This window comes from Mycteria americana, chromosome Z (genome assembly GCF_035582795.1).
Source record: "Mycteria americana isolate JAX WOST 10 ecotype Jacksonville Zoo and Gardens chromosome Z, USCA_MyAme_1.0, whole genome shotgun sequence".
NCBI lineage: Eukaryota > Metazoa > Chordata > Aves > Ciconiiformes > Ciconiidae > Mycteria > Mycteria americana.
In genome coordinates, this window is record NC_134396.1 from 78454284 (window position 1) to 78481426 (window position 27143).

The following is a 27143-nucleotide window of genomic DNA, read 5'->3' on the forward strand; positions in this document are numbered from 1 at the left end:
GGAGACAGCTCAGCACATCTCAGGATTTGTCAAGGGCAGGCCTGCCAGTAGCATTTTCAGATTTTAATGCTTCGGGCAAAACCTTCGCTTTACATACAGAAATGCATCTGCAATAATTTACCTTTCGTCATCATGTATAATCAACAAACTGTTATACACACAGGCTGTCGGTTGTGTGCTTGTCTGTGTTTGCACAGAATTTCTGTGTAATTCATATGTGCACACAGTTCAAAACTCAAATTACAATAGCATGTTGACCACTACGTTTAAACTTTGAAAATAATATATCCTTCCAAAGTTACTGCAACATGCAGAAATTTTCAAACCACCATGTGAAAAAAATATTTGAAAGACCAGCGTAATAAACTACTATTTACAATTCCAGAGGAACCCATTTTGTCTCTATAAAGTTTTGCAAAATTGAGAAAACTTCAAGCTTCATCAATTTCAACATTAACACAGACTTTCACACCTACTATTCAAAACCTCTTTCTTGGGCAACAATATTTTAAAAAGAAAATTGCCAGTATTTTAATATAAATCAGTCTCCGCAACATCTCTAGAAAAAATCTGGGAAGAAACGTTAGCAGTGGCACATTTAGTATCCTTCACTCAAATTTATATGCCTGTTGGAGTACCCGTACACAGCTTTACAGCACCACTCAGTTCTCTCTGATAACATTCAGTCTCACAGAGTGAAACTACATAAATTGTGCAAAAAAAAAAATCAATATTTTATATAAAAATCCCACTTCAGTTTAGAACTTTGAGTAGTGTATCCCTGTGCTTTCAGATTAATAATACAACAGCATAGGTCGCATATTGCTTGTATTTATGTGCACCCAAAAAACCCTCTCTGGCCTCATTACTATGAAAAAACTAAACAGACAAGACATAGCAGATTAGGTGTTGAAAATCAAAATACTTAATTTTCAATATTTTAACTTTTGTATTTCATAACATCCATTATCTGGTGTGTACCCATGCACACACACACACAAAATTGATCTGAATTTTCATGACAATATTCAGAGAGATTATGGGATGTTTCAGTTTTCTACAGATAAAAATTAATGCATAGCTTTAATGAATATACTACACACAACATCTTTTGTTCTTAATTTGCATCAGATGGGAAAAAAGATATTAGCATCTATAAATACTGATGAAAATAGATATAGATGAAGTCAACAGTAATTTCCTGGCACAAAATATGAGTAAAAGTCAATGTCACTCTAAAGATAAACATGCATTTTTCATACCAATAAATAATGCTATAAATCCTGCCATACTGGATTGCAAATAACTTCAACTGAATAAAACTGCATGACATGGGATTTACTTATCCTGTATGTTCACAGAAACAACTTGTTCTCTGACAGCACTCATTCTTGGCAATTTATTGCAGCTGTCAGCAGCCAATTTGTTCAGATTAGTGCTACGCATAAAGGTGTAACAATCATGAGGATTTATTAGCTGATTATTGTAAAGGTGACAGTCAGGATCGCCTTCAAAAACGCAGATGATAAGAAACTTAAATAATTACATGAAGATTAAAATCATTTCACCTTCATTTTGATCTTAGTATTACCTACATAAACTTACTGCAGTATATGTTTTTAATCACAGGATTATATTGACTCAATACGGAAGAGAAATTATTTACTCATAGCAAAAACATGTGAATATTAAATGTACTCCAACTGAACAATATACACACATACATATGTATTTCTATTTATCAGGTGAAGCAAGGACTAATACTGCTCATGCCAGTCCACTGCTTATTTGAACACAAGAAGGCTGCCCCTGTGGCTTTAGCTGCTGGTGCTTTCCAAAAAAAAAACTTCCTGACCTCATGTCTTTGATCCTGGAATATTTTTTTTTAAAAAATGATATTCAGAATACCAGATTTTAATCTTCTGCATGATGAAACTGAGTTCTGGTCAAGCCCAGTGTTTCCTCATACAAATCAGCATATGATTTGAAATATACTTCCCTCAAAGCTTTTGTATGAGGTCTTTTTCCAGGCTTTTGAAATCCCAGAAGAAACACTGAAATAGTTCTAGGATTTCCTATTTTTAGTGTATTCTAAGATGGAGGTTCACAAGGTGCTACACCCCCTAAACTGTCATGGAGAATGCACACAACTGAGACTCAAATGACTTTTACAAACACATAATGCTTAAAGTTAAGAATGGAAATCAATCAGTCAGCATTTAATTTCAGGAACCACCATGCTGAACGTGCCTGGCTACCAAGATGAAACCGGAGCTTTACTCTAGTTCTGTGACAGACATATCTTTCTCCTTCTCTGAATTAGGATGCCATGCTGTCACTCTCACCTTCTTAATACCTTCCTCCCTCTTACAAGCCACCCCCTCCATTCCATCCTCCTCCTGCCACGCTACCCCAAAGCCAGAATCTCACTTCCACGTCTTCAGCCTTCTCAAACATCTTTCCTTCATCTTCCTGCCCTCAAAAAAGGATCACAAGCCCAAGCCCTCGCAGTCTAAGCATGCATGCCATCATCACCTTGTCCCATTCCCAGCTTCATGCTGGCCCTTAACATGCTCCAGCCTAATGAGTATGACGATATACACAGGGCCCACAGAAGTCTATGTTCCTGATTTCCAACTTCTTTTATTTCACTGAACTGGAGCTGAGACAGAGTACCACTCCAGGAGGAGTTACACCATTCTGCTTTGGAATAAAATCTGCAAGTTACAGAGTTTAGCACAGAAAAAATACTTCAACTCAAGGGGGCTTCCCATGCTGTTTGCCAGGAGGGAACTGGAGCTTGTCCCTTCAACCTTCCACCCCGTGACCCTCTTCTCCCACAGCCAGCTCACTTTGGAAATGCCGAACCAGTTTTAGGCATGGCACTCTTCAAAGAGATCCCCTGGCAAAACAGCTCAATAACGCCTATTTTGCACGGGAAATTCTGCTGACCGTGATGTGTACTCTGCAAGCAGATGGATATGGAGGACACAAAAAAACCAACCCTGTGGATGAGAGGTGAGAACTGCTCCTTAAACAAACTTTTCTTCTGTTTTCTTAATTTGGTCTGCTGTTTCTCTCAATGAGTAAGGTCTCTTTGATCAAGTCTGGCTTCTCCTTAACCATACTTCTCCCAGGCAGGACATCTTCAAGAAGTAATTGTTTTCATTTGCATTTATTAAAAATAATCCTATATAATAAAACAGCTGCTGCTTGAGCATTATTCAAGAAAGTGGGAAGATCACAATAAGATGAGAGGGATTACTCTCCATCACTGAGCAATGCTAGAACACTACCAGGAAGTCTTTTGTTTCCCTCCCACAGCCTCATTATCTCTTTTCCTAGAACCTGGATCAAAACACTCAATTTATTACATGTACCTTGAGAGCCACAGAGCCTTAGTCCTGGAGCACGACTCAGTCGTGCTTTACAAAATTAATATACATTTATCATAACGCGCACACCCACAGAGTAAGTCTGTACCAAATACTCTGTACCAAAGTATTTACAGCTTTTAGAAGCAGCCTCGAAAGGAGAAACTGGGGAAGAGAGGTCCGTGTAAAGTGGAGCTGTCAGGTGTCGGTGATTTTTATCCACAGTGACTGGAAAAGAGTATCAGGGAGGGGGAATAATAAGACCTATTTTTGTATTCAGATTGAGCTTGACAAATGACAAAGTTTTTCATGGAAATCTTCATGGAGAGCAATTTGTTTGCAGGTTGCATTATCCACAGATAAGGTAGCAACAGAAGGTGAAATGAGAGTGTTTGAAAGGACAAACTGAAGAGGGATTACACATAACACTGACAGCAGAGAGGTCACAAAAATCAAGAATAGCGAGATTTCAGGAAAAATACCACTGATTTTGTTAAAATCAGTTATATATTGCAGAAGCACTACAGATTAGCTTTGTCCAAGGAGCATCTTTTTTGGTATATATACGAATTACATCTATTTATGAAAATGACAGAAAACAAAACAACGTTCTCCCACTGAAAAATGCTGAAGGCTTCAAGTATTCTTCTTAGAGAGAAGATTTCTCATGCTATCGAATTTTTTTGGCCTAAATAAAATGTAGAGATCATTTGTTACTTGCACAATAGCACGTAGTTACTAAGAAGAAATAGATACACACTTAAGATGTACAACTTTTTTAGGTATGTGGAAAGCTACTTAAGTAGCTCATGTGTTTGAAGTTATACGTTTTCATTCTCTAATTTCTCTGTCACATTCTTATTTAGGTTTCAAGTGCCTTGGAGCAAAAATGGTATCTTTTATTTTATGCAATGCCCTTAAAAAGACTTTATAATTACTGGTAACAGTAACAATCTAAGTGTTGCTTTGATGACAGTGTTCTGAAAAATCACATGTGAAAATTCTGAATCTCACCATCTTTTGTATAAGAAGGTTATAGTTAAGCAGGAAATAGGAATAATTTCCCAAGGTATATCACGTGTTGACACAGAACTAAATGATTACGTTACTTCAGAAAAATAATTATGTTTACCGTATGTGCCGACTAAAATCAAGCAAGGAAAAAAATACAATGTAAACTTCAAATATAAACATATCACCCTATCCATAGGGTTTTATCATATAAAATAAAGTCCTACTCTGTAGACTTCTGAAAAGCGGTTTCGTCTGATATTAAAGCTGTTTGCTTGCCACAGACTCTGTACGTATTCTGAGTTCCCACAATTTATGGTAGGAAATAAACACAGAATATTATCCTATATGATCCTATCTGATCTAGTTTGATAAAGAAAGCCATTACCCTAAATGGAACCAGAGGGAGGAAAAGGTTAGTAGAAACATAACCATAATGACATCAGAAGTACATGGCTCAGTCTGCGAGATTTCCATTCCTGATTTTAACTACCAAAAAAAGTAATTCTACTAGTTAACAGTATCAATGTCCTAGTTAAAGCACCTACAACCAATATTCTAACAAACAATCAAAATATATAGGATTAATAATAATTACTATTATTATGAATGTGTGGATATAAATTAAAGTGTGATGTAAACAAATATCTGAGCTTTCAAAATACCACTGACTTTGTACAGTATCTATAAGCACAAGACAGTTTTTTCTCCTATTAGCTAACAGTTAATGCCATTGCTAAAAAACATTAGTATCGTTCTTCTTCCTACACAGTAAAATGGAGCGTAACCACACAAATTTATACTGTTTCTTGAACTCTAAGACAGAGCCCAAAGATTCACTTTTCCTGAAAACAAATTAGGCGAATGACCTTATTTCTTTGCTCCAAAAGCTGTGCGTAGTCCTTCAAGACTCTCATTTCATTTACCAAACAGATAAAAAAAAAAGTACATAATTTTGGTCTTATGCGCCTATTACAAGTCATGAGAGTTATCTGTTCTCCAAGCCGGACGTTGCCGTATGGAACCTCCTGCATCTTGATTATTGCCATACGTGTGGGGGTTCTGTTTTGGAAAACCTGCCTCTATCAATTGGTAAAAGCTGCCACCTACTGGTCAATAAAAATTATTTTACACCACCAAAGTAAAGCATTATATTGATGCAGGAAACTCTACTGATACTTTGTAAAAAATCCTCCCCCACCTTTTAAAAAAAAAAAAAAAGGCAAGAACAAATGGTCATAAGAAATAGTTTCAACGGCAAGGCTCATTTTAATCATCTGCTCTCATCCCCAGGGAACAAGAAGGCTGTAATTGCACAAACCTGCCAATAAAATCATCTTTTTTGCCAGCATCTTTGTCCCACACGGTAATATCAATAATTCCACCTCGTTCTTCATAGAGATGAAAGTCAAACTGCTCCCTCCACTGAGGATTCAAAGTTTTTGGCACAATCTGAAAGGAGAGCAAAAAGAAAGTCCTATTGCATTGTGCAGGCATATACTTTCTTGAATTGTAAATTTGATTTTTGGGGTCTGTTTGGGAAGTTTTTTCTAGTTGCAGTATGAGTATCTTAAGCAGTGAGAATTAAAAAATAGTAATTAGAGAAGACTACTGGCCAGTTCTCTCATGCCTCTCTGAAACAACAGCAAACTCCAAAATCCTGCAACCTGTCACCTTCAAAAGCTTCCTGAACAAAGGATTTACCCTGGGAATGGATCCATTTTTCTGCAGAATAATTATGCCCTCTCTTGAGTGGCAGTTAGCTGCAAAGTTATGTGTCTGAGCCTAAAGGAAAACAAAGCACCTGCAATGACAAGTAGATGGTGACTGTAAGTATTTAAACAGAAACAATTTTATTATGTCCTCTTTGCCCAGCTGCAGTTAATACTGGGAGAAAGATTATACTACAGTTTACTTTTTATGGAATAATACTATTTTTTGTTTTTCCAAAACTGTATTTTACTTCCTTTCCTTTGCAACTCAGATGAAAGTAGCTTTCTCAATCATTTTCAGTCCAGTTACTTCTGACAAAAGAAGTAACTTCAAGGGACTTCAGTCCATGTACTTCTGACCACGCTCTGCAGAACAGAAAGCTTGCAGGTTTTTCTACCACAATGCAAAAGCAGTAGTCACAGTAGTCATACCTGTCCTGAGCAAGAATGGAAACTGCCTGTGAAGCAATCACTAGTTTCTACATCCACCAGTTCCACTGGCTTGAACACATGGAAAAATCAGAGAGGATTAAAAAGCAGAAATGCTACGAAAATTTTTACGTCACAAAAGCATGAAATTTGGTTTCTTCAAATTTCAGATTAAGAGGCCCTGAGGCGGGCTCAGAGGTCTGCAAGCGTGGCACCTAAACACTCCTGGCTTCTTCCTCTCTTTGCCCTTCATCTGGCCGTGAAAACCAAATGGGCTGTCACGGCCACTGAGAGAGGAAGGTCATGTGTGTCACTGGCGGTCCCAGCGTCTTCCACAAACAGCAATTTTCAAACAAATAGGGATCAGGGAAATAAAAAATAATAGCAAGAAAGCCAACCAAGTCTCCACAATCCTTTTCTCCCTGATCAATCTTCTCTGCCTGTTAAGCTCATGCATACACAAAACTTAAATGAAACTTGCTGTAAGGACGCAATGAGGAAAGTGAGAATATAGGCATGACACGGTTTGAGGATAAGACCATGCAAAGGATCCAAGAGGCTACCGGCATCAAGCCAGAAAGGCAGAAAGGTGGTACCTACTTGTCAGAATCACTCCACATCTCTCCCCTGCCATGAATGACCCATAACGGGAAATAAAAGCCAACACAATCTGTATGGAAAATCAGGTGTGCCTCCCCACTACTCTGCATTTTTCAGTGCCACATTTTTCCCCATCTAGTACCATTTTTGTTTATAACAAAATAAAAGGAAACATCTAAACAAAGCTCCAGGTGCTCTGACAGCTAATTAATACAACAATAAATCTCCATCACTATTTAAATAGTCATGCAACCCAAAAAACCACAAACAGGAACAAAACATTTCAAACACAGCCAATGAGCATTTTAGGTCACACCTAAAATTACCTTACTCTTGTACTTCTGATGCCCCAACCGGAATTTCACATAAGGATCACTTAGTCCATTTGCATCCATCGCCTTAAGTTCACGACCTTCTATTAAGGTAACACTAACTATCCCTCTCCATAGCTGAGATTTTCTGTGCAGGTCTGAGAGACGTAAGCTCTGGGTCTGAAACTTTAGGGAAATAAAAACATAGATTTAGTTAAAACAATTCCAAAAATTTCTCCTGCATTTTAATGATCAATTTTATATAACTATGAATGTAAAACAACCCTCTAAAGCCATTTTGAAGTTATTTGACAGTAGATATGTAAACTGTATTACAAGGAATTGCTTAGAGAGAAGCAAAACAGTGACAAATACGCAGGTAATACCATATGCTGCTTTTGCAGAAGCAAGAAGAACAAATGCTACTTAAGGAAATGTTCAGAACAAAAAGAAGTGTTTTTTCCTGCTTCACTTCTCCCTCTGCTGATAAAACTAACAACATTACAAATAAATATTACAAATTCTCTTATATTAGTAGCATATGAACTCGAACAAACACTGAAATAAACATAAAAACCAGCAAGAAAATGAAACCTCCATTAAAATAATATAAACCCATCATGAGAAGCATGGATCAAGGAAAAATAAGTCAGTAAACTCCCATGCACATGAGAACTATCTCAGCCTCTAAAGTGGTGCGGTATTCTCAGAAACAGCAAGGAAAACTGAGTTAAATACCGACACATTAGTTCAAGAGTTTCAAAGCAAGACGTTGCAGAGCCTCTGGTTGGAAGTGTGTGGAAATTTGTGGACTGTGAGCCCTCAGCCGCTGACTTCAGGATTAAAAGAAAATTCACTCGCACCCACACAAACCAGGTGGCCACAGCATTCATCAATGAACCCCTGGGGGCAGGAGGGGGGTATAAATTTGAGTAACTTCAGATCAGCTCCAGCTCGCTCTGAGCTATAGGAGGTACAAGGTACGGCCAGGTGGCTCCAGAACTGGGAAATCACCTTTGCACAGCTGAGGTAGGCAAACATGTCTCGGGTGCACCTGAGGCGCAAGGTTGCCAAAGGCTCTCCTTTTTATTCTGAAATTGTATCTGTTCGAGGTTACCTTATCTAAAATCAGAACACTAGATACCTAAACAAAATTTAAACTCACAAATTATTCTTTCTAGGAATCAAAAAAAGCGAGTCTGCATGTATACTCAGCTGTACATATACCGAATACATGCATTTTCTTTTGTGCATTGTAGTTTGGGCACAAAGGCTTTATGGGCTCAGCAGCCCTCCGAACATGGAGGGTTGCGTGGCTGGCTTCTTCACTTGCACACCTCCAGTATCCCTGTTAGAGGTTTTCAGTGCAAATTTGGTTTGAGTCTTTCAGAGGGTAAACACAGCTGGATGGTTACAGCTATGCAAGTGCCCAGGGCAGGAATTTTACCGTATTACCCAGAGAAGATTACAGGAAGTATACTGGAGTGGAATCATTGGATTATAATCTGCACTCACCAGACTCCAGAGAGGAGTGTTATACATGAGCACTGGGGCCACCGGGGTTGGAGCAAATCTGAGTAACATGCTTTTAGCAGTATTTCAGACATCATATTGGCATGTGTTTATATTTTCTAATGGCTATTCATTCCAAGCAGTATGGTTACTCCCAAAATATTTCATTATATTTACTAAATATTTCTGTTGCTGAAGTGAAGGGTTTGACTGCGGAGACACTTCTCACAAACTTACTGTTTCTCTAAAGGCAAACAAGCAGCTGTGGACTTCAGCTGAGAAGTGGAATAACCTTTAACTTAACCTGTGACATGAAGCAGCAGTGGGACACCAGAAAGCAGAAACTCTACAAAAATTAGAGCACAAGTGGGAAACTCAGTTGCCAGGAGAGATTTCATTTACAACATGGGAACATTATTAAACTTCATAAATTTTTTCTCAGCACAAATACCCCTTCATCAGGGGTATACTGTCAACACTGCCAAAGACTTGTCTTGTGAAGAAGTGGTAGATTTTTTTTCTCTTGTTCCAGTTTCTTAGAAGGTTTAGAGCAAAAGAAAGACTGAATAGTAAATAACCAAAACTGACTCTGCTGTGAACATAAGGTGATACAGAAAGAAGAAGAGATAAAGCACGTTTAGAAAGATATTTCATACTGGGATAGAAGCAGTGGTTAGTTGAGACTTATTTTGGCAAAGAATACAGAGTTGTTGGGGTTTTTTTAAGAGTTGAGTGGGAATCCAAATGATTTCCAGGATACTATAACGGAAAATAAGCATGAGTTTGTATGTACAACTCTTTTATAAAGCTTAAGCACAACTACATAGCTCTCTACTTCACTAATCACAAATGAGACAGTGAATCATTTAGAGAGTATACTTGATCTAAATTCTGTATTTTCAACGGCTCTCAAAATAGTGAATGCATTAGAGCAGCTGCCACCACATAAAACATGCTGATTTTTTATGACCAGTAGGGAGTTTCATCAACGGAGGTAATTTACATATGGGGTGACAAGGAAAGATCTAAACAACCACGCACAGAGCATAAAATGACAGATGGGTCAGACAGGAGTTTACAAGAGTCAGGCAGAAACCCCGAGAACAAGAACGTTTTGCTGGGGAAAGCCCTTTCGGGTCAGAGCCAGATCTCACAGTCTGCGACAGGCAAAGCGCCTTGCAGAGCCCAGTGGCACGCTGACCGACAGTGAAGCTGCAGAGTCTACATCTCAATCCGCTGGAAGAAAAGCAGCCGGCTGCTAAAAATAAAGTGGTGTGGGTGGGTTGAGGCTGTTTCTTCCTCAAGGTAGGGAATTTGGACCATGACAGTGCTCTTTTCTCCCTCTCTTTATCGGTAACACGCAGACCCACGGAACAGCAAAAGGGAGACATACAGAAAGAGGCAGGCACAGCTAGCTGGAGCTAAAGCTATTGAGATTCCCTGGACATGAACGGTGCGGGCTATGTGGTCTTCTCCAGCAAGAATAACTTCCAACTGGTATTTTTCTTGTTTGCAAGCGAGATTGAACAGCACCTGAACAGACATCTAAAACATGCTTTCCTTCCAGCCAAAGTCATCCTTATCCTCAGAAATTACAGACACAGACATAATCTCTAATTTCATATAGCCTTTCTTGTAGGAAGTAAAATAAATAAATACGAATGTTTAGAATTCAAGTCAAATTTGACAAAAAGCTAATAGATTAAAAATGGGAAAATAAGACTGATTTCACATTTTAGAGTTCTTCCCTTATGAAGTTAATTTCACAGTGTGAGACAGGTACATCATTTCTAGGTACATTTTTTAGGTATCTAAGCAACCTTCTGTAATCCAGCCCACAGTGAGCTAGTTACAAAGTCAGAAAGAAAACTGTGAGAGTAAAACAAAGAAATGAGCACGGATCTTTCCAAGTTTCTCCTGCGAAGGAATGTTTCTCAAGACTAATTCTTAGATAACTTATTTCTCTCAGAAAGCAGGTAATGCATTCTGCATTCCGGCTTCACTCTCTGCCACAGACAGCCAAAACCATGAAGAAACTGCACAGTGTTTAATTTCTCTGGGAATAGGTGGAAAGTTATATACTTCACAATATTCCATCTGAAACTGGCCATACTGCCTGTATAATGCCACAGTTTGGAAAGAAGCAAGGTCAAGATCTCAGGCCACAACTAACCATCATTAACATGGGATTATTATTCATATTCTTGTGCATTTACAAGCAGGCATGGAGATTCCCACCTGCCATGTCCTAAACCAAAAACAAAAGGAAAAAAATTGAAAAAAAAAGAAAAAAAGAAGTTGCAGCCTGCATACTCTGAAGCTTTCTCTCTCTCTTGTCCCAAAAAGAAATTAAAATTAGACTTCTGAAAAGGAGTCTTTCATGTGAAAGCTGCCTGCGAAAGAAAACCTCACATCTTTTCATATCCATACACCACTTTAATGCTTCTACTAAACAGTAAGCAAACCCAACATTTTCTTACTTGATAAAATCAGCTGTTATTTGTGTTCCACCTATTCTGTCTAAATGTGGGGTAGCGGAAGGGGTAGGCATGCCAACAGCAGACAATCTTCTGACACAGAAACAGAACCGTATCCTCTGTTAGATATGATTAATATAGTTAGCCAAATACAATGGCAGAGCTGAAACATGATCTTACAGCACGGCTTAATATTCTGTATACGGTCACATATTACTGGTTAACGTTATGGGGTGGCAAGCCAACTAGGCTTAGCCAGAACCTGGGCATTGTTCCGAGGTTCATCAAGACCATGTTCTTGATGAGTATATTAATTGCCACAACTTTATTGACACTTTCTTCAAAAGAAGACAAGCCTTAGTAAGTACTTTTGAAAATCCTGTAAGTATTTATCTTTGGGTATCTATATGACCTTTGAAACTGTAGCCCATAATGAGTTGGAGAAACCCCACAGTTTGTCCCCTCCCAGCCTGACCTCACCTTTTCATTGATCAGTCCTCACGCCCTGCAAAGAACTGCCTCTCTCACTTGCACGTGCTTGTGCCCGTGCGAACAGGCTCTGCTTTTAGTAAATCTCCTCCTTGTTACATACACCACTAGGACACACTCCTCTGTCTCCGCATCCTTGAACACAAAATCTATTGTTCAAGAAAAATTCAACGATAGACAGAGGTTGAACAGTGTGCCTACCACAAAGCTGGGTTTTTTTAAAAAAGTTTTAAAAAGCAAATAAATAATGCAGCCGTGTGTCCTGCAAAGCCATCTCTACCCAATGAATTACTTTGATTAGGAAGCTTTAAATAAAATACCAATCAAGAAAATAATGAAGGACTGTAGGGAAGAATGACACTCTTCTTCAATGCTGAACAGAGCGTAGATGTACAAATACAGCAGAGTGAGTCAAAGCCAGCATTTTAAATCACTGCTGCAAACTCAAGTAAACAGAATTATTCTGCCCAAATTTCTAGGATGCCTGCATGGCTTGGATAAAAGATTTACAATAAGGATTGAGAACGTCAATAGATACAGCTGCTACTTCTACATACCTTGTCCACATGAAAAAATCAAGGAACAGTCATCTACAAAAAGGGATATACAAGGGACTGTCATATGCATTCACAGTGCTCTTCCCCTGTTAGAAACTACACAAAGTGTAACACCTTGCAGAAGTCATCAACATGTAGACACTGAGCTACAAAAATGGGATCCCAAGCTTCAATGGGATCATGATGGTTCCTTTTTAACGTGTGACTAAGCAAGTTTTATAAATGGACTACTATTGATAATTACTTCAACATGAAAGAACATTTACCTTAACTTATTATCAACTGTATTTTACATTTTAGGATATTTTAATTCTAGGTAAAGCTAATCTAGATTTCTGTAGTCAATAGTTTTCTGTAGTTTTTAGTATGACTGCCATGTTAAATCTGGTTTAGGATGTTTGCTCTAACAAGTCAATATTGTCGCTGTAGTAGCAATCTTGTGGTGACACTACAATATTTGTAATAAGAGCTGATGCTTTTGCAGCATTTCACACATTTTTGTGGTTTGCTAAATCCAACAATTGTGCATTCTACTTAAGTGCACTTGCTGGAGCCAACTCAGGTGTAATATGACGAAGGTTATGACTCTATCAAGCACTCACTGTGACTTGCATTTTCTGGAAAAGGGTGGAAATATTTATACAAGACAACGGTGTGCCAGCAGGAGCTGTCAGAGAGCCTGTGTCAGTACCATCCTAACCTTCACCCTTGCCTTCCCCCCAGCAACCCCTTGGAACCTCTTGGAAACTGTGGCTGCAATATGTGAAAGTCAACGGGTCTCCTGATGATCCTGTTACTGCCCGGGATGACCAGTGTCACCACGGTCCTAACAATGACGTGAATGTGACACGCAGAACAACAGTGGCCACCAAGACTTGACGGAAACTCACTGTGCTTTCAGAATTGCGGGCAGAAAACCCACACCAAAACACACTACTCCGCTGTTTTGAGAGTTAACCGTATCAGCTGTTATCACTTGCATACAAGTAATGCAAATATAAGTCTCACCAAATATTTGCATAATTTTTATAACCAGATGTCTAACAGACAGGTGTATCTATTCTGACGTTTTTTACTTCTGTTCCATTATTTAGCAGTTTTCCATCAAGGACTATTTACAGCTGATAAACTGACATCTAGAACCCCATGGCTTATAAAAGCAAGTCTTTTCTCAATCTTAAAAGATTCTTCTTAAAAACCCAAACCCAATAATTCTACCTTCTATTCTGACAATTCCACAGAGTTTTGGTTGAAAGATTCTGGTTGAAAGATTGAACTGATTGCAAATTCCTTCAATTAAGAAATATCATGCAACTCTACTCTTCTGCTTGTCTTTGCAATCCTTAGACCATTATTTGCTATTTCCAATTTTATTCCCTACTCAGGAGGCATCTCATTCCAGTAGAAAAGCATTTGTTTCAATTTTAAAACAGCAAAAAACGCTTCATAAGGCTTCTGATATTAGGAAAAGGCAAATCAGGAGTCACATAAACTACATACTTTGAGTTGGGCATAAAAGCACCAGTTAATAAGGCCATAGCTTTTGGCACTTTAGTTTGTGCAACTGGAACACACATATTTTTAGAAAAGCTTCTAAAATAAATTTAAAAAATAGTCAGCAATTAGGAGCTGAAAGCCTTACATTTTGCAATTCATATTTGTTTAAAATATTCATAAATTGTATTTTGCCTTTTAAAAGTATATGCAAAAATTTCTAAAGCTGAATTAAAGCAAAAAAGTTATCTAAATGAAATTAAAAATCACTTTAATTCACTTGCTTTAGGCAGTAAATACACTCTTTTATCACCAGTTGTAATTAACGAGAAGTAGCTTCTCAGTTATGACTTTGGGATGATAACGTATTTTTACTCTTAGTTTATACATAACCTGTTGCAACCCAGACTAATTTATCTTCACTTCTGGGAAGAATGGACCTTTGCTTCCAATTGATCAAAGTCACACTGAAACAGCTCACCACATATTAATAGTATAAATTAAGAGTATTATTACATTTTAGTGCATTCTAGTACTCCCAGTTCTAAACTTACCATTGACAATACGAAACAGAAGAGAAGGTATAAGAGAAGAGAAGGTGATATCTTATCTTTTCCTCCAGATTTTACCGGAATACTGTGACTTGATAGGGCATAGCAGATAATTATTAAATACCTTTTCCCCTACTATGTTTGGCTAAAGATGCCAAACCACTTGTTCCTCTGTTTATCCTTAAATTAAAGCACTCAAAAGGTTTTTTTCTGGTGTTTTCTTACTGTGCCATTAATGTAGGAAGTTTAACGTGGGGTCTGGTCATGCTTGAACTCAATTTAAGGGCAATTCCCCCCCAGAGGTAAAAAGGGCAAGAGCAGACCCTTATTCAGATGAAAATTATTTTTAACTAAATGAACAACATTTCTGACAAAGCTCTCTCTCAGTATGCTTTGGCTAAAAGGTACTGCCTTTCTTAAAATACCTTTGCTTAAATAGTTATGGCTACACAGGAAAACATAAGCTAATCTTTCTTCATATACAAATTGTGAATAGAGGCAGTGAGTATATTAATTAGATCTCCATGACTGTAGGATTTGTTGAAATAAACTATTTATATGGGATAGCACCTCATTCACCCTCTAGGTGAGCCAATAAAAAATTTTCAGGATAAACAACCTACCATCAGGAAATGCTGTCCAGAGATCAAACCTCCATGTGAGAACATGCCAATTTCATCAGAACTTTGAACAAAAACAAGGTATAGAAACAACCTGGTCAGACAGTATTATGGCTTTTGGTTACCTATCCTCCCTATGAGTATCTATAGGACCACTAACTCATCAGTACACCGTCTAGCGAACACAGGAGATACCAGGGTTCCCACCAAGTTCACAACCACAGAGGACAACTGTTGCCAATGAGGCAAAAATTACACCAACACTTTCTCCAGTTTGGAAGATCTAAATTAATACCGAGACAGAGCTTGGTCACTCCCATACTCCTGTCTTCTAAAGTAAGTAAGCAGAAAGAGAAGATATGTTGACAATTGAACAAACCAACCTTAATTTCCAAATGTTTTCCATCCTGAAAGCTTAGGAAAAGAAGACTCAGGTGCTGCACCTTCCTCTCAATTATTGAGTAAAAATGGATATTTTGCTTACTTGTGTAGCACACCCTATGTGCCCTATATAAACTACCAGAAGTTCTCAGCAGGTATCAGACCGCAGTACTGCCATCTTAGTGTACTTCATTGTCCTACAGGACCACAAACACAATGAAGCTTATGAAGGTTCTCAGATGAAAGCAAAATACATTTTTCTGTCACATGTCTTTTCTCTGGGAATGGCCTGTAAATCCACATTGTGTAAAGTCCCTGTATGTTACAGCAGAAGTGGGGAGATGTATAAAGTATCTGCAGTTGTTAGTGCAGTCCCTGTCCTTACAAAGAGGCTTCCTCCATGCTCTACACCAGCAGTGAGTGAACACCCAGCAGTGGTTGTTAGCAAACCAGTCTGATCACATAGCTTCACCTGACCTTGTACTGGGCCTGACTGGGATGGAGGTCACCTTCCTCACAGCAGCCGGCACAGCGCTGTTCTTTGCATTTGTGGCTAAGCAGTGTTGATAACACAGCAACATTTTGGCTATTGCTGATCAGTTCTCCCATGGCATCAAGGCTTTGTGCTGGCTGGGGTCAACCCACCAGGCTTGTTAATTTCTCCCATCTTCTCACTATTCATTCTGACCTATTTTCTGCTCACAGTAAAACTTCATTCCAAATACCAGTTTTGTTTCCTCTTACATGTTCCTCATCATTAGTATTTGAGCACCCCAAAACTTTCCTCCGAATAAAGTATATATATATATATACACATGTATGTATTTCAAAGGATCATTTTTTTCAGACTCACACTAAAATGTGTATATAAATTGTGCCCAAATCACTGTGATAAAACATACCCATCTGTGCTGTGGGAAGAGATGAGCTTAATTTGCACCATGGGAGATACTGTTAGACACTAGGGAAAAGAACAGCCTTTAATGGAAATGATAGTTAAGCACTGGAACCAACTCTCTAGGGAGGTTGTAGAATATCCATCACTGCAAATTTTTAAGGACAGATTAAACAAACACCTGTCAAACACAGTTTAGCTGTCACTGTTCCTACTTCAGGGTAGGAAGACAACTTTTCAGGCTGTTATTCCTATTTTCTGTCTTTTTCACACCTACCCGGCACACAGGTAGATTTTTAATTATCCCAGACACTTGAAGCCCTAGGAAGTGAGGTTCGGTCTGTCCACCAACAATATCTGCCTTGCCATCAGCCTTGTCTTCCAGAGACATTCCCGTTATCTTCCCAAGGTCCTCATCTCGTATTTTTTTGCCTCCATCTCTCCCACTCAGCACAGCGAGGATAAAACTTGCAAAGCAAGCTCTGTGTGCATTACCCTGTAAGCAAACAGCACCACCTGAATCCACTATTCCCTTTTCTGAATCAACCTCCTGTAATCATACAGCAAATTGTACAGCAACAGAGGGAACAGGTGATTTTTCATAAAATATTTACTGGTATCTTCACATTCTTCACAGAAAAGTCTGCCTGTTCTAAATAAAATGAAATGCTCTTTGAGAGAGAGCATCCAAAGAAAGGCTTCTGCTGAAGTTAATGCAAACAATTAATCGTCAAATGCAGGTAGAATTACTTGACCACTCAAAAAAAAAATACAAGCTGTGTTTATCTGAAAACTGTGACAATAACTCTTCTGGGCGAGCACCATCTGCAAAGACAAGCCTTACTAGAAGGAGGCAACAACCACAAAATACCTGAGATTTTGCAACAAAAACACTTTAAAAAAAAAAAAAAGCAGCATGCGGGCTCTTCCCCTTTCCCATTTCCAGCTATCATCAAGGGAAAGTTTTGATTTTGGCTGGAAAATACCTAAGTCTATATGTATGTCCTATACACTGTCCTGGTTTTGGCTGGGATAGAGTTAATTTTCTTCCTAGTAGCTGGTATAGTGCTGTGTTTTGGATTTTAGTATGAGAATAATGTGATAACACACTGATGTTTTGGCTGTTGCTGAGCAGTGCTGACACTGGTCAAGGGCTTTTCAGCTTCCCCTGCTCTGCTGGGCGCACGAGAAGCTGGGAGGGGGCACAGCCAGGACAGCTGACCCACACTGCCCAAAGGGCTATTCCATACCATATGGCATCTTCATGCTCAGTATAGAAACTGGGGGGAGCTGGCCAGGGGTAGCAGTCACTGCTCGGGGCCCGGCTGGGCATCGGTCGGTGGGTGGTGAGCGGTTGCATCACTTGTTTTTCTCCTGGGTTTTGTTCCTCTCTCGCCCTCTTGTTGTTTTCCTTCTCATTTCATTACTATTATTATTATTATTATTATTATTATTATTATTATTATTATTATTATTATTATTAATTATTATTATTATTATCATCATCATCATCATCATCATCATCATTATTTTGTTCCAATTATTAAACTGTCTTTATCTCAACCCTTGAGTTTTCTTACTTTCGCTCTTCCGATTCTCTCCCCCATCCCACCGGGGGGGAGTGAGTGAGCGGCTGCATGGTGCTTAGCTGCTGGCTGGGGCTAAACCACGACATATACATACAAATCAGTGCTGAATTATAATAATAGCTTCATTGACCCCAAGTTTAGTATTTATGCTTTTGATTTTAAAGTTGAACACCACTTCACATTAAAAAGTGCTAGAAGCAGTAAGATTTTATCTTTTTAAAATGTTGGCAGTAAAGGCACAGTAAAAGTAATGAAATTTCATCATTAGAAGGTAAGAAAAGAATGAGGAGGAAGTACTTCATTAAAGAGAACATCACTTTTTACATGAGAAAAAATAGTGCATTTAAACAGTCTCTTCTTTCCTCTGTCATCAGCTTTAAGCTTAATAATAATTAAGAAAATTTTAAGCTTTTTTTAACGATTATTTTTGACAGCACTGCACTGAACACTACAAAAATGATGAGGAGAAAGAGAGCAATACGCGCATTTCTAACTCAATTTTATGCTGCCAACATTTTAACAGGCTCTCTTCCCATACCGTTTCCTCAGCTATTGATTAAGCCTCTGTGCTGTGGAGAATTAGTAAATAAGAAGTCAGAATTGATTTTTTCTTGTTTTCATAACCAGAGGAAAAAGGAGAAAACAACTCTTCCCAATTTGCTTGCACTGGCTCATGCTGGAAATAGCAATGCTTTATTTCTCATCACATGGAGAGCTTGCACCTCAAGGATTCTGTAATGGAAATCACTTCAGCAATTAGCACTATTCATCTCACTGTCAGAAGCAGGTCGACTATTAGTAACAAATTACCTCTCTTGCAAGCTTGGGCTTTTCTGTGCTCCTTTTGTACCTAGAACACAACAACTGTATTGCCAAATTAGATCTGGTGTCCAGATAATTTAGAAAGCAAGAGAGAAGCAGGAAGTTTCTTTCCTTCAACCCAAAGAAGGAGAGCCATCAGGAAAGTCTTCAGCAGAAGAATTAATGCAAAAAGGAAAATCTGCCCTAGGGGAAAACTGCAGTGGATGTGGAGAACCACAGAAGCAGAACAGGTCAGATCCATACACAGAGAGGGAAGCCATTTTGCACAGGTCAACATTTTTCCAATAGCTTTTTGAAAAGAAAAACGAAGCTAAAAAATCCTGTATTCAGTTTAAATGAATGACTGATTATTCAGATCCTACAAGCACTGTCTTCTTCCTGTAGCACTTGTCTGCTAACCCACAGAATATCCAACAAACTGAACTCTAAACCATGCAGCTCTCCTAGACCATGCAGCAAACAGCTCACCTGCGAAGTCGTAATCCCTGGCCACCAGTTTGCTTTAATGCAACATCAAGCTTGCGGTGGATGAAATAAAACAATCAAGTCAAAGCTGAATGCAAATTGTAACTTCCCAGCAGAAGTTTGTTTTTAAATAAACAGCTTTTTTTTTTTTTTTTAAGTAGCCCACCAGGAGTCTCCTTTCACTGAAGACAGGAAGTTTGACTTTCCTTTTCACAGAACTTATAAATGCTCTGACTTAAAAATTGTTTGAATTTCATTTTTGCTAGATTCAGTGAATGATGAGTATTTCCTCTGACCTAGACAGCGCAGGGGGTGATCTAGCTCCCATGAATTTTGATCAAGATTATGTCTGGAATAAAGCAAACATGATAGGGAAAAGTGAAAAACAAAAAACAAACAACAGTAATAGAAGGAAAAAACCCAACAACAAAAGCAAAAGTGATGTTGCATTTTTGCAACACCACTAAAAAATGTTTACAACACTAGTGTCTTTGAAAACACTGGTTTACACACAAAACAGATAAAATGCACAGCTGCATTGACCTGAGGTTTTCATTAGACCTTAAATTCATCTTTAGGGTGCATAGGGGGAGCAGTATTTGAAGTAGAAACTCAGAATTTGGCCAAAGTAATTGTTTGCAAGTACATGAATACTGCCATACTGTAATAGAGAAGATTAGTTACTGTTCTTTTCACAGCCACTACACAGGCCCAAGGAACTATGTGCAATCAATGCAGTTCACAAACACGAGCAATGCCATCATGGTCTGCACTGCTGTAACTTTATAACTTTTTTATAACTGCTAAGCTTTAACTTAAAGCTACGTATGTTACAGAAAAGGTAGGCTTCAAGTACCTAAATTTTAAAAAGTAAAATATACTGTCATAATCTGTAAAATCAAATTAATTTACTAGAAGTGCCATTTTAAAGACTCTAGAGAGCTAAAAAAGTAGGTTTAGGAAATTTTATAATGATACCTCTAAAAAAATTGTAATATTCTGTTTTTTCTCAGCTCTCAGGAGTGTAAGACAAACACTTCCTGAAGAAGAAGGATCTCAAATAGGGCACTTTCTCTATTACCTAATAGCATTAAACACCTATTTCTAGACATTTTTTTCAATCTGCAAATGATGTCTTATTTAATATTGATCATCCTGCACCCCAGAGAACAGCAATTTTTTTGAAGGAATTCTTTGTAAATAAAAGATATTTTAGTTTGTTTTCCTGACAGTGGACCAAAGATTTGGAACTCTGGAACAGCCTCACAAGGCAAATGAGCTCCTGTGGTTTAATTGAGATACTTCTGTATATAAATCACACACACAACAGTGCACATAAGATGTTGTACATGTATTACATCTCTAGGTAAAATTATTACTTCAGCTGAGATAAATACAGAAATATGCAATATTTAAATTCATACATTTGCTATCTGCCAAATATTTTTATATGTCCCTTTGATAAAATGGCAACTACTGAAATGTTATCAAATGTATGTAACAAAGGAGGACATGGATAAATAATTCACTTGAACAGCTCTGAAGAATTCCCAACAGCATGTTGTGCCATTCATTCAGGATTATCAAAGCTCACAGTTGTGTCAATTTGAAATCTGAAGTACGGGAAAGGTCTTAATAAACTAGTTTCACAAATTGTCATCCAACACATTCAGCACATCAGAAATTAACACATCACTTGCATGATGCACAAGAGCTGTGTGCTTCACCACCCTCACGGCTCTTCATTAACTCTTCAGAAGTCTGAGCATCTTAGATATTTCAGGAAAAGTTAGATGAACCATATGAGAATCAAAATACTACACGTCCTCACTTCACCAAGTATCTTTGCTTCACAGACTTCAAAAAGGCAACAAAAATTGAGTACTGTCCTGTATCACAGAAGCAAACTGTGTGAAAACCCCATGCATAACCCAAAAATTATGAACCCTGCTCTTTTTTTTTTTAAAGGTTAAAAAAAGTGCAAATATTTGTCAGCGAACATTATATACAACACTGTTTATTCATAAACTTCTATTTAAGTTTGTGCATCAATATGCTAGAAAAGTAAATAGCTTTACAAAATAAGTGAAATCACCCCATATAGCTATTTCGTTTTTCTCATTTTAACACCTTTACATGATAATATCTCAAAAAAACCCAGATCTACCAAAACAGCTCAAGACTTCAAGAAATGTTAATGCTATTTTTAATTAAGCAAATAATAAGACTTAAAACTCGAAAGCAGCATGGCAGCATTAGCTAAGAGTGGCCAGAAAACTGCTGAGAAACTATACACTTTTGCTTTATCTTTTTGGAGACACATAACAGGAAAAAGGTAAAAATGAATTGTATTCTACTACAGTAAAACTCCCAGACTTTCCCTAGTGGAAAAGAGCATACACGGCTCCTTTTCTATCACTCACACAACTCCTAAGAGGAGAAAAGCCAGACACTGAATTTGCCTGCAGGGGCATATAAAGAGCTGTATAGAGTGGAGACAGAGAATGATTCCTTAAGCACTCTGCTCTTGGAAAGCCTGGCTGCGATTGCCAGCTGTGCATGTCAAGCCATCAGGGAAATTTCTCTTTGAGAAGCACCACTCTGAAAACTTCCACACACAAAAACTCTAACCAGTAAGAGCAGTAAGTCATAGGAAAATGAAAGTTACCCTTTGGCATGAATTCTTTGTTAACAAGTAAGCTTTAAGGAAATTGTTTATATATGAGAAAACAAAGGTTTTAGAAGAAGAATCAGGACATGTTTGCCACTTACATGAAGTTACTAGATGACTTCAAGATAGGCTATAATGCTCTAACAAAGTCGAGAGGTTTAATGATTTCATTAAAAGCTCAACTGTTTCATGGTTTTGATTTGATGAAACACAAAACAATGTCATTAAAACACAATTTGAAGGAGAATAAATCCTGTGCCACAAGTTTCCAGTCCTAGATGGCATGTATGGTAAAACATCACAGTTCTTCTCAAAAAAAAAAAAACCAGAAGACCACATGCCAGAAGTTACCTTACTTGATCTTTTCCAACTCTTCCTCATTAGCATTGTCTGAAAATAAAATAGAGCATTTTAATTACCTGTTCTCTGCAATACAGAAAAGGAGGCCAACTGTCTCCAACGGGACAATCCACATTTAGCCACCACTACAACTGAAGCAGCAACACGTACACTCCAGCAACAACTACACAAGACTGAAACAAATCCAGACAACTAGCAGCACTGTTCATACCCAGGCATACTTGTCTGGGTGGTATGAAGGTCTCCTTTCTAGAGACAATGCATTATGTGAAATCAAAGAAATAAAGAAAGAAAGACAGAAAGGGAAAAAGGAAGGAAGAAAGGAAGAAAGGAAGAAAGGAAGAAAGAAAGGAAGGAGGGATTGGATAAGCAAATGAAAAAAATTAACGTGCCATTACTGATAGTGACTTCAATTTTGACTGATACTTGAATGACAGTTTTTTTAATATTAATGTACTCCAATTTTTCAGAGCACTACTGTTTAGCTTACAGGTGTAGCCACGTAGACAAATCCTGCATAAGGCTCCTTGGACATCATGCATCTATTACAAAATCCTTAAGGTTACCACTGCTAATTAGTTTCACAGCAGTAAAAATAACTCTTTTGTTTGATAACCATGCACATGGGATAGAAAAAAATTCATACCTTGACTCTTTAAAACACCCAAAATGCAGTAGCCCTATCCCACTACCTAAATAATCTGTAAAACCCTGGCACTGCTAGAAACAATGCTCTGACATGCTGGGAGGCAAAGGGTCCACAGACACAGATTCTTAATCATTACACAAAAGAGACATAGTGGTCAAGATGGATGTCGACAATTTATCTGTGAACACAACTGTTGCTTACAACAGTTCTGTGGAAACACAGAGAAATTAATTTGTACAATATAGTAACATTTAGCAGCCTGTTGTGGACACTGAGCGAGAATAAACCAAAGGCCATTAATTTCTACTGAAACTTGATGTCATGAAAAACAAACTTTTGTTTTTAATTAAGTACTGCAAAACCACTTTATTTTTCAGATAATGGAAATCAGTTTTGAATGCAAACATTTTCCTTGCTAAGAAATAAAAGTATCACATGGGGAAAAAATGAAAATGGGGGCAGATATGTGGGGTTTATATTTTTGAAATATCCAGAAACTTTTCAAATAGACACAGTTTTTTGGGAGAAGAAAAACAACTAGCTGCTGAGGAGAAATTTTAAGTTGCTATGGACAGTTAAAGCCTAAAGCCTCTGTGTAAGTTAATGATAATTGTAGCACTGTGGCTTTGGAATATAGACATAGACACTAAATGTTTTATAAATCTGGAGAAAGCCATTTAACTTATTTTTATAGGAGAGGCACATAAGAATTAAGCAGCTTGAGGCATGCAGCTGGCCCTGGAGAAGACCTCCAAGTTCCTGCAACATACCACAGCTCCTCCCTTCCTCGTCGCTGCTGAGTCCTGCACAGCTACAAGTCAGAGCACAAACTCAGCTTCACTGGGCTTTGGGCCAGACTGTGAGCAAGGAGGAGAATACGGCCCAACAAGCTGAATTAACTACGGATCAAATATTATTTCGATTCCGAGGAGTTCAGTTTGAGTAGCAGATACAGAATCATATGGCTGTACTTGTTGAGTGCATCAGCATCATCACCAGCTGTAGCAGGATAAGCTGAAGCCATTATAACCATCCTTAGAAGCCAATAAAACAAATATATAGCATAGGGCAGATTACAATGCGTGATCTACATGGAACTATTTCATCTGAAAATATTCCATGCCCTGAGTCCATCTCTCTCATTCGCTTTTTCCTAAGCTGTTATCCCTTAGGCAAATAAAACAAAAATAATATTGCATTGTAAGATTTAAGACAGCAAGCAAATTGACAGCATATTAATGGTGTTAATATCTTCATATGAAGCAAAAAAGTATTAAGCATCACTTGGGATAAATTATTTAAGGAAAAAACAATACTGTGAGTATTATTCTCATTAAATAACAACATCCAAGTAGCATTCATATGTTTCCTTTTTTCCATTTTCTACGCTACTCAGGCCGTTGGCAGTGGCGGAACAGTAGTCCCCAATCTGCTGGCCCCAAGGCAACAGTTCTCATCAAGCTACCAGCTTTCTAATTTCCTGTAGCTGAGAGCTGCCTGTAAGACCAAGGTTAGAAACAACTGTTGTAGAGAAGACACGGCAGACATGCAGCTCTGATGAACTCACAGTCACTCTGCAAGTTCTCCAGTGACAAAATCTGTGCACTGAACTCTGCTGGAGAAAGAGCCAGAAAAACTCACATGCATTGCGGCACCGATGATTACAACACCGAACACAGAATCTGCAGACATCACGTACACATTTTTAATTGGCATGCATGCAACTACAAGTGTCACACAGGCATGCACAGCACAACATGTATCCAAAGGGAAATATTAATAGAATACTGTCTGAATTAAAGAAACAAAACAAACATCACTGGAGCAGGTCTAAGAAAAAAATCAAGTCACTGCTAGTTCTGACTTCTTTTACACTGGTCATCCAAAAGAGAAATTAATGAAAAATACAGAAAGTACATCATAAACACATTAATTTTTAAAAGAAGAGTTAAAATAATAGATTTTTTTAGAGCTTACAGGTTTTAACATTTTTATATATACATACTTTTTTATTTCAAGTCTTCTTTATTTACACTAGCTATCTAAGCTATCTGTCCTCTCAAAGAAAAACAATTAAAAATGCTGCATTAATCTAAAGGACAAGTATTGTTAACAGCACAGAGCAAATGCAAATGAATTATTGGAGCTAGTGCTACTGCAACTTAATTGTGTTAGGCTGGAAAAATATTATACTTTTCATGAATGCTAAAGGCATTCTTATTTTTACAGTTGCATAAGAATAATTCATAAATTTTGATTCACAATTTATGATTGTTCGGAAATCAGAACAAATCAGACTGCCTTCATTTATCAAAACTCAAAAGAACAGGACTTCTATTCATGTACATAGTTTGAATGAGGTATTACAAGATTATTACTTTAAAAGTTCACATTTTTATGCCTTGAGAACAAGCACTAGGTTGCAAAAGGCAAATATACTTACATACAAGATTTCCTAGAAATTTTGATTTGTTCGCATGCCCACACTCATATGTTAATGATCAATAGCTGCCGGCCACTTCTGCATTTTCTTCCAAGAAAATGTACTACAAAAATCGAATAGTGTGTTCTTATTTATGAAACTAGTATACTGAATTTCCTTTAATTGAAACCATGTCCGATATTATTCTGCTGGAAACACACAAATTGTAAACTACTTAAGCACTGTTTTTCACAATCCACCAGGACTCAAAGATAACTTCTCCCCCCCCAGTCCGTAATATAATTTTCCATACAGTTACACAAACATATGCATATGTTCATATTCTTAACTGATATCTCAATCCAAAGATGTAATCCGTTTTGATCTTACGAAATAGGACCTTCCAGCTATAAATTCTAGAGAACATCTCATCAGTCAGCACACTGAAAATCTGCATTTCATCAGATTTTTCAGAAAGATAAGGAAGAGGATGCTCCTGTGTGTACCAAATCTCTCTCATCTCTTTGCACACCTCAAGGCTTCACGAAAGATAGTTCCACCCAAAACAAAATAAACTATTACTCTTTCAAATGGATTGCTAACTTTTTAAATCATTTGTAATACTACCTCTCTCACAGGCAGGTGGCAATATACAAGGCCCTCAGTTTTGTACATGTAACTTCAAACTTCCAGCTGGAGAATTTTGTCCTCCAGCAGTGTCAATATTTCTTACGCAGTATGACAGGATGCATCTTCCTGTAATATACAGCTACATTACTTTGATATGCCAATAAAATGCTTTGCTACAAGACCTGTCCTCTAGCTACACAAATGCATTGTCAAAAGACTTTCCCTTTATCTCTACATCAGTGCATGACCTCCAAAACACTCTCAGTGGGTCCAGTTCCAGATCCTGTGAAGGGATCTCCTTGGAAAGTCTAATCTTCATCAAAAAGTTACCAAACGACACATCACAAACGGCAAGTCTTCTTCAACAGGGCTGGTTTGGATTATGACTCTAGGGCTGCCCAAAATACAGGATCAGACACGATGCTGCTCCTATGGCTACATGGGAAAGCTAATACTTCTTTTGTTGAAGCTATTCCTTTTTCTGTTTCCCCAATAGCCTTCATAAACACTCTCATTTAAGTATATGGAATTAAAGTACCTGAAATTTAAGTACTAGCAGTTAATTTCTGAATTCTTCAGCTTGATGATTTAACCATTTTATACCATTTATGTGTGACAACATGTGCAAGCAATTTAGAGTTATCACCTGAACAAATTAAAACTTATTCAGAAGAAAATATATTTTTGAAATGCAGGCCGTATAGGGATATCACACCAATAGGATTTAAGAAAATTTGCAATGACTTAGGAAAAAAATGCATGTGATGTGCAGAGACAGTTTCTATGTCTTCTATGCAGCAGTCATTAAAGCCTATTTAAAGGCACTCACAGGTTTTTATCTAAATATTTCAACTCTACTATTTGAATTATTACCTACATAGAGATATCCATGTAGAATGGAAGAAGTAATCATTCAAACAGCACGCTGCACAGATTGGGAATGTAGGAGTTGCTTTAATTACTACTTTGTATGGTGCACATTTCCAGAGTGGACAAGAATTAGCCTTGATCCTCTAATATAACATTTGAAAATTTATTGACCTCAACCATATTAAATTCAATAAAAATTATCCTCATTATTACAAGACCTTTTAAAAATTACCAAGGATGACAGTTTAATTG

The 27143-nt window shown here is 37.7% G+C and overlaps 1 protein-coding gene across 3 annotated transcripts in view; it reads right to left on the reverse strand.

Moving 5' to 3' along the window:
* MCTP1 (multiple C2 and transmembrane domain containing 1) overlaps positions 1-27143 on the reverse strand; it is a 290569-nt gene that overhangs the window by 124738 nt on the left and 138688 nt on the right. For 2 of the 3 annotated variants that reach the window (XM_075526464.1, XM_075526466.1), the window contains exons 6-8: positions 22312-22350; positions 7453-7623; positions 5707-5837 (exon numbers count right to left, since the gene is read on the reverse strand). In XM_075526464.1, coding sequence (XP_075382579.1) covers positions 5707-5837; positions 7453-7623; positions 22312-22350 — 341 coding nt within the window. The remainder of the gene's footprint in view (positions 1-5706; positions 5838-7452; positions 7624-22311; positions 22351-27143) is intronic. The other variant, XM_075526465.1, reaches the window with a different exon arrangement.